General features: G+C 44.3%; 1 protein-coding gene across 1 annotated transcript; it reads right to left on the reverse strand.

Annotated features, from left to right (window-relative positions):
• Positions 1-1,296: 1,296 nt before the first annotated feature.
• Positions 1,297-5,544, reverse strand: LOC134206112 (uncharacterized protein K02A2.6-like). The gene is made up of 6 exons (XM_062681805.1): positions 4,729-5,544; positions 4,086-4,511; positions 3,862-4,037; positions 3,513-3,786; positions 2,083-3,410; positions 1,297-1,504 (listed from the first exon to the last, which is right to left on the reverse strand). The coding sequence occupies exons 1-6, from the start codon at positions 5,542-5,544 to the stop codon at positions 1,297-1,299; spliced, it is 3,228 nt and encodes a 1,075-aa protein (XP_062537789.1).
• Positions 5,545-8,655: the final 3,111 nt, after the last annotated feature.

Raw genomic sequence — 8,655 nt, forward strand, 5'->3', positions numbered from 1 at the left:
CTTGACAATTGTATGGGATGGTGGCAGAGCTGCCATTCTTTCTATTTTTATTCTTTGCCTAAATATAAACATGTCATGTTTATGCCCGCAGATCATCTTAAAAACCTAGGGCCATATATTGGCAATCTGTGTAACATATTTAGGACACTTTAAGCAACTACTTTTGTGGAAATTCCTGAAAATGTGTTGACCTTAAACCACCTAATGTTGAGGTTGACTATTTTTATAGAACGCATAAATTTTCTTATCGTCGATTTGATCTCTTGCTGAAATGCAAATTCGAATAATATTCGAGAAGCAAATAAATTTGAATCAATTAGCATTACAAACATAATTACATACTTGGTTGACTGGTACTGTGCATTCCATCCGAAGCTCATAGGCTCCACTCTCACGGGGTCGTCATGCATAACACGTTGCACGAAAGTTCATAAAGGCGTCAGGAAACCTTATCTGTTCGGCAGGTTCCGCAACGTAGCACTTCCATGAAGCGTTCTTCTCTCAACGACCGAAGCGCCGGTTGGAATCTCACCATAGAGCTTCCACGCAGCAGCAAAGACCGACTACGGAATAAATGGCAAAGTTTTGGAAATTATTCAAACAATTTCCACCCCAGATTCCGTGCTCGCTGCTCCACGCAATGCTACTCACACTATACAACCGTTGGTATTGGAATCTCGTTTTATCATTTTCTTGCCGATGCCGTACCGATGGCGAATTGCTTTGCATAAGTCAATGCGGCCGAGCAAGGTCTAGAGATGGGTGTTGGTAATTCGAATTTCGAATGGCGATGCCGTCGTGGTACGCACCCTTCCGTGAAACTGGGGAGCGAGCCAAAAAGTTTCGCTTTCTAGGCGAACCGGAAAGCGTTCGATGCGATAGGAACCAAGCGAATTAAAGTGATTTTTGCTCATGGCAAAAGTTTAGACTTGAAGTAATTTCGCGCTTTTTGAGTACTACGTTGGTGTAATATTTCTGATTTGCTACGACTACGAAATACGCATTTGTGAGAAAACCTTCTAGATCTCGATATGATAATTATCTCACCTGCTGAAACAAACCATGATTGTTGTTGTGTTTCGGGATCAGCCGAAATAGTGAAAAACGTGGTTTTACTAATTACGGAATAACTAATTTTATTGCGTCTTCACTAGACCACGACTAAATGCAAAAGAGATCGAGTTAGGCTCGGGCAACTCGCAGGTTGCTAAGATTGAAAATTACGTTGCTATGGTAACCAATTTAAAGTTTAAATTTAGCGTGGTGTGCTACGATCACACCTAACATCTCCCCCCTTTAGTTCAAATAGTACGGCTCGAATCTTGCTGGTAGCCGCACTGTTCGTTTTGGTTTGTTGTTGACAGTTGGTTCTAGTATTGGCTCTTCTTCAAAATCGGACTCAGAAAAGTATTCCGAATCGCCAGAATCTCTTTCGGATGCAGCAGGTACCACGGGACTCTCTGGAGCAGGAACTGGATCGCGGACCGGAATAGGACTGGATAACCTGATCGTCCACAAAGATGGAAAGCGATGTAGAATTCGTTCGGACTGGATCAATTGCGCGTTTTTTTTAAATTTGGTCGCATGCGAGCGGATCGTTGTCTGTCTACCAGGAAAACATTGTAGTTGACCTTCCCGATGCGTTCGATTACGGTGGCTGATTCCCATTGCCAGGAATTGGCTTGGTGTACTTGTGCATAGACAGAGTCACCGGGTTGGAATATCTTCGCAATGGCACCGTGCTTCTGATTAAACGATTCATTTTGCCTTTTAGATTTTCTTGTCAACGGACTACGGCAGCCAGACTGTGGGAGCAGGAGTGACGAAACTGTTCGTATACGCCTTCCGAACATTACTTCTGCTGGTGATTTTCCGTCGAGGTCGCTGGTCGGAGTTGTACGATAGACTTGCAAAAACGTTCGCAATGCATCGTCTAGTGATTCTCCCCCCGAACGAATTTTTCGAAGGCTCCTCTTTACCGTATCAACGAAACGTTCAGCTAATCCGTTGGATTGTGGATGATACGGTGCTGTCCGAAGATGTTGTATACCTAGGTTTTGACAGAAAGTCCGGAAGTCATGCCCTGCGAACTGAGGACCATTGTCCGAAACGATGGTTTCCGGTATACCAAATGTAGCGAACAATTCGTAGAGCAGTCGCGTAGTGGTGCTTGCTGTTGTCGTTCTGGTTGCGAAAACTTCCGGCCACTTGGAGAACGGATCCACCACGACCAGAAAATACACGCCATCGACCGGTCCGGCATAGTCGATGTGTATTCTGGACCATGGCTTCGACGGTGCAGGCCACGACTCGAGCGTCGTTTTGACCGGTGCTTTTCCGGCTATGCAGCAGGGACTGCAGTTGCGCACGAATTCTTCAATCTCGATGTCAATGCCGGGCCAGTAGGCGAAACTGCGAGCAATTGCCTTCATGCGAACCACTCCCGGGTGGCCCTGATGGAACTGTCTCAAGATTTTTCTCTGGAACTGGTGAGGAACTACTACACGGTCGTGTAGCATCACGCAGCCATTGACGATGCTGAGCGAGTCCCGCCGATTGTAGTACGGCAAGAGATCTGGGTTTGTGATCGACTTCGAATCCCGTGGCCAACCTTCCTCGATGAATTTGGCCACCAATTGTAGAACGGTGCTCTTCTTCGTCGCTTGTTGTAATGCTGTGAATGTCACTGGAAGTTTGTCTAACGAGTCGTTAATGATACTCACTATGTCTTCTTCCAGGTTGATTGCTGCTACGACGTATTCCTCTTCCGGTCGAGCAGTACGGTCGATAAGCCGGGACAGCATGTCTGCGCAACCGAAATCGTTGGAAGAAATGTGCTGGATGTCAAAATCGTAATTGAGCATAATTAGCGCCCATCGTTGCAGTCGGTTGGCTGTGTGGAGCGGAATACCCTTCTTCGAGCCGAAGATTGCGAGAAGTGGTTTGTGGTCAGTCTGCAATGTGAAGTGGCGTCCCAAGAGGAATTTATGAAACTTTGTCACCGCGTAGACAAGCGCCAGTGCTTCTTTCTCCGGTTGACCATAACCTTGCTCGGCGGGTGTGAGCGAACGAGAAGCGTGTTGAACGGCTTTCAGTTTGCCATCCGCAAATTTGTGCAGGATCACCGCACCAATACCAGTGTTGGAGGCATCTGCTGCAACGATGATAGGTAGCGTCGGATCGTAGTGCGTCAATAAAAGCTCGGACTGTAGAATCGCTTTGAACTTTTTAAACGACTGCTGACATCGGTCGTTCCACTGCCACTTGACATCCTTCTTTAGTAGCTGGTCAAGCGGTTGTCTTAGCTCGTGGATGTTGCGCACAAACCTACCGTAGTAGTTGACGGCCCCGAGAAATGAGCGCAGTTCGGTCACGTTGGTTGGTGCTGGAATTTTGTCGATGGCTTGCAGCTACTCTGGATCCGGACGAATACCATGACAATCCTCGATGTGACCCAGATAGCAAAGTTCAGCCTGGAAAAACTTTCATTTCTCCGCCTTCACATGGAATACATAGTGCTCAAGTCGAGTCAGCAGCTTGTTGAGCGACTCTGCGTGCGCCTCCCAGGTAGGACCGAAAACTATTGCGTCATCGATGAAGGAGCGAATGCCTGGAATGTCGGCAATCATGCTGTCGGTCAATCGCTGGAATGCTCCTGGCGCAGATTTCACCCCTGGAGCAAGACGATTGAATTTAAAGAGCCCTTTGTGTGTGTTGATGGTCAGTAGCTTCTTTGAATCGTCATCCACTTCGACCTGTAGGTATGCGTCCGACAAATCGATGATGCTAAAGACACGACTACCAGCCAACTGAGCAAAAATTTCTTCAGGCGTCGGCAGAGGATAATGGTTTGCTTCCTACGCATTGTTCAGTCCTGTCGAATAGTCCGCGCAGATGCGAACTCGTCCATTGGGTTTACGGACAGCAACGATCGGAGCGGCCCATTCCGAAAAATCGATTGGAGTGATGATTCCCATGGATTCGAGACGGTTTAGCTCGGTGTCAACCAATGGAATTGTGTTGAATGGAACCGGGCGCTTTGGGCAAAAAACAGGTTTTTCGTTAGGTTTAAGGAAAAGTTTTACCTTTGTCTTTGTGCAGTGTCCTAGCGAGTCGTCGAACACGTTCGGATGGTCACTCCGGAGCTTTTGGATCTCGTCATCAAACGCTGGTTTGGTTGTCGAAGAGATGCTGTTGCAGATCGAATCGAATGGCAGTGCCCACAGATTGAACATATCGATCCAATCGATGCCGAAAACGTTGAGGCTAGGGGATGACGAGACAAAACATTTGCCACGTTTCGTTGTCCCGTTGAGCGTGACATTGAATTCAAAATCGCCAATGAGCCCCAGTGGTTCGCCGGATGCGTTGACTGCGTTGATCGACGGGGTCGTCGTTTGTGGGTTACCCAGTTGATGCCATGTTTGTTCGCAGATTATCGTGATGTCGCTTGCGGAATAGAGTTGCAACGACGTTGTGACATCGTTGATGATTGTCGTCACGAATCTTAACTTTTTTTTATCGGTTCGCGATATGGTTCATCAAGGAGACTGCTCTGGAACTGTAACCACCAGATTTCTTTTTCTTCATTACAGGGTTCTTTGCGGTCGATTGAGCTGGGCTGGAATTACCGCCGGGCGATTTCTTGATTCAGCCGCAGTAACCTTTCTTGTGGCCGACTCGATTGCATGTTTTGCAGCGATAGTCGGAAAATGGCCAGTCACGGACGTAGTGAACTTGACCACATTGCCAGCATGGTGTAGATGGTAGTTGCTTACCTTTTGCTTTCGATGGACGTTGCGACTGATGCTCCTTTTTCTCCGAGATCGAGTGGACCACGTGCTTCGAAACCGATGGTTTTTCGATGAGCGTCGTGTCCGCCTTGAGGTTGACTAGTCGCTGGAACTCGTCGATGAGCGTTTGGAGAGTCACCGGTGCGTTAGCGGTCTCGCCCTCCATGCGGGAAAGAAGACGTGCCCGAACGTCCGCGTAGCGTGATGCCTTAAGACCACATACGAAAACCAAGCACTTGAAGTGATCGATACTTACTTTTGCGAATTCAAACTCCTCGCATGCACGGTTTACCTTTCCTCCGTAACTGATAATGTCTTCGGCTTCGCTTTTTACCAGCTGCAAGCATTGAAAGCGTTTGTTGAAAACAGATGTTGACGTGCCGAAAATTTTCTTCAGCGTGGAAACCGTGTCAATGAACTGGATGTCCTTCGGAAGCCTGGGCAGGATGTAGTTCACATAGCGGCTGTGTGAAGCATGATCCAGCTTCCGCAAGAGAAGACGTACCTTGGCCGCGTCATCGAGATTCCGGGCGTCGTTGTCGAAAAGGTCCGAATAACGTGCAAACCACTTTTCAAACGTGATGCCATTGTCGGGATCGAACACAAATTCAATCATGTTTGTGGAAAGGGACTCTAGAACTTTCTCCTGGTTGATCGGCGTCGGTGTGGCCAACCATTGGAGCAAGTCAGCCATTTGCAGAATCGCTTGCTGGATTTCCTCTCCGTGTGCCGGAACTGAATTTGTCGCCATTTTCGCACTGCGCCGAATTTGAATTTGTTGCGTAAGGAACAATCTTATTCACTTTCACCTCGTCGCCAAATGTTGTGTTTCGGGATCAGCCGAAATAGTGAAAAACGTGGTTTTACTAATTACGGAATAACTAATTTTATTGCGTCTTCACTAGACCACGACTAAATGCAAAAGAGATCGAGTTAGGCTCGGGCAACTCGCAGGTTGCTAAGATTGAAAATTACGTTGCTATGGTAACCAATTTAAAGTTTAAATTTAGCGTGGTGTGCTACGATCACACCTAACAATTGTGTCACTCTTTAGAAGTGATTTTTGCAAACTTCAGATTTCTTGGGAATTCCTCTTTGAATTGTTTGTTCAAAACTGTCCATTCTCAGTTAAGTTTTGGCATTGACGTCGGAAATACGAAGAAAAAATCAGAAGGACTATGTATAAGACACGACCGCCCGATGTAAACTACGTAAAACAGAATAAAGAATATAATGCCATCGTGCATGAATATTATTAAATAAATTATTTGATCTCCCTAGTCGCTGGTTTTCAACAAAGCTAGCAAATTCAAAATATTAAAATTATTGGATATGATAAATTAAAATTTGAGCATGAGCATGATGACCGTGCATTTGAACGAGCTCGGTGGTCTAGTGGCTATCGCTTCTGCCTTATAAGCAGGAGATCGTGGGTTTATTTCAGGCTCGTCCCTTTCCTACTTTGAGAGGTTGAGAGGTTGCAGAGTTCTCTGCATCTTTCTAAAGTAGATGTCCAACAAACCATCCTTCCCCTTCCTCAGCATTCGCAAAGACGTGGCCATGACAGATCTCGACTATTGGAGAGTGCATTGCTTCCATCTAAGAGTTATTGATTAGTTCCAAATCAATATCTGTGGTAACGGATGAAAGTGATGCTACTCTCATCCAATAGTCTTGACTTTTACCACCTACGAATTTCTGTGAACTGCTAAATGCAAATGCTAATGAGCATGATGGCCGTGCATTTTGTAGTTGCAACTCCGTGATCGATCAGAACAATCGCAGTTGCACAGGGAATCAATGGATGGAAGAATGGGATTGGCTTTACAACCTCAAAGTGCACACAGTCCGAGAACTCTAGTATTTTGGATGGTCGATAACAGCGGTCAACGGGGGTGGGAAGGAATTGATGATGCAGTCACTCGCCCACTGCAAGCCGAGAACACCTCTGCACTCACCACAAACTCCTGCGGAATTGTATTGGAATCTGGGGGTTAGGTTTTATGGCAGAGGTTCGTCTTGGTTAACGGGTTACCAATGTTAGAGTGAAATCAGTAGTGATTCAGTTTGGTTGCAAATTTTCGAATACTACTCTAGTTTGAATATGAGCCAAAATAGAACAAACTCACAGGCTTCCCCAGTAGTGTTCTATTCATGTTTGATTGTTTTTCCATTAAATGAAATGATTATGTTGCTGCTGAGGAAGGCGCGGTAAATGCATAGTGGATTGATCCGTACATAAAACAACGCATTCATGCACCAAAACAATTGAAAAATATTGGAATCTCATGGTTCAAATCTGCAGAAAATAGAACTGAGCGGTATAACAGTTTTAAGCTTTTGAATCTCGACTGTTATAAAAAATGAATCTTGAGCCTCCGTTGGGAAAGTGCATGATTCAGATTCATATTCAAACTGACAGCCACGAACGATTTGAATCACTGCTTATTTAACTCTTATAGTAATGAAAGGGTGGTGTATATTCTAATTGGAAGCCGAAACGAGCTTTTTTGCTCATTTCGATTTCTAACAGTTACCTGCTAGAACTAATCAAGTTGTAGGTATAGAGATAGAAGATATATGTCAGGTGAAATTACAATCTTTACTTTATTTATTCATTACCCTACAAAGCGATTGTGTTTTGTTTTATGAAGATAAATAGTCTCGGATCAACCTTCTCTTGTGGTCCTGAAAAAAAACTGATTTACTTTTAAGAATCCGCATTTTAAATCACCAATAGCAACAAATTTCAAGTCAAAATCTTACGATTAACCTTTATCATTGAAGACGTGACCATAGTGAATAAATTTTCTGGGGCAACCACCGCTCGGATCGATACTGACGTATTGGCCCCATCGCGTATGTTTTGCACTTTGAAGGAAATTCATCTCGGGTGAACCCCTTGTATAAAATGTGGTTCTGAAAAAAAAGTGTAATCGACAATGGCTGAGCCATACCCACTAGGTGTAGAGGAAATATGGTCAATATGCCCCCACTAAGCGAATCTCCTAATTTAACGGTAATTTCATCCGAAAACATGTATTTTCGAATTATTTATTAATAATTCAACATATCCGTCATTTTACGGTCTAAAAATGTTCATGTAAAATCAATAATATTGCATCAGAACAATTTTATTCCAAAAGTGAGAATTTCCATAAAAATAAAACGATGCGTTTAACCATCGCCACCCAAAAAATATTATCCAAATAATCACCAAAATTTCCAAACTCTTCTGCGCAAGATTAGCGTCAGCCAAATCCTTTAAGGTAATCAATGCCTCAGATTGATGGTAATAAGAATTATTTTTGTATCTAAAAAAAGCATTGAAGGCGTAAACGTCGAATCGCGTCGCAGAGAGCTAAAACAAAATTTTAATTTATAATACAGAGTTTTTTTTTGTGCGATGGCTTACAAATGTTTTTTGCTTCAATCGATTACGATTTTAAGACAAAAAGTGTCATAACCCTCCAATAAAAGGTGGTGAGACATGTTACCCAACTGGCGCATTTATTACACACAAGCAGAAGTGTCTTGGATAGATATAGAATGCATAAAGAATAGAACGTTGTAGACACGGACAGTTTTTCAGTCCTACGTCGACTTCGCGGTTATATCTCAAATATAACCCAATGCTCTTTTTTATCCTTTGTTGATAAGCTCGGTGGTCTAGTGGCTACCGCCTCTGCATTATGAGCAGGAGGACGTGGGTTCAATTTCACGTTCTACCAAAACGATTCCTACTGTTATAGCTTTCCACACTAAAAATTACAAATCCTCCCGTGGCATTTATGAGAGTTCGTTGACTTCTTTTAGTGTCCAACCGAGTGTCCAACTAACCATCCTTCTACTTCCTCAGCAT

This window comes from Armigeres subalbatus, chromosome 1 (assembly GCF_024139115.2).
Source record: "Armigeres subalbatus isolate Guangzhou_Male chromosome 1, GZ_Asu_2, whole genome shotgun sequence".
In the NCBI taxonomy this organism is placed as follows: Eukaryota; Metazoa; Arthropoda; class Insecta; order Diptera; family Culicidae; genus Armigeres; species Armigeres subalbatus.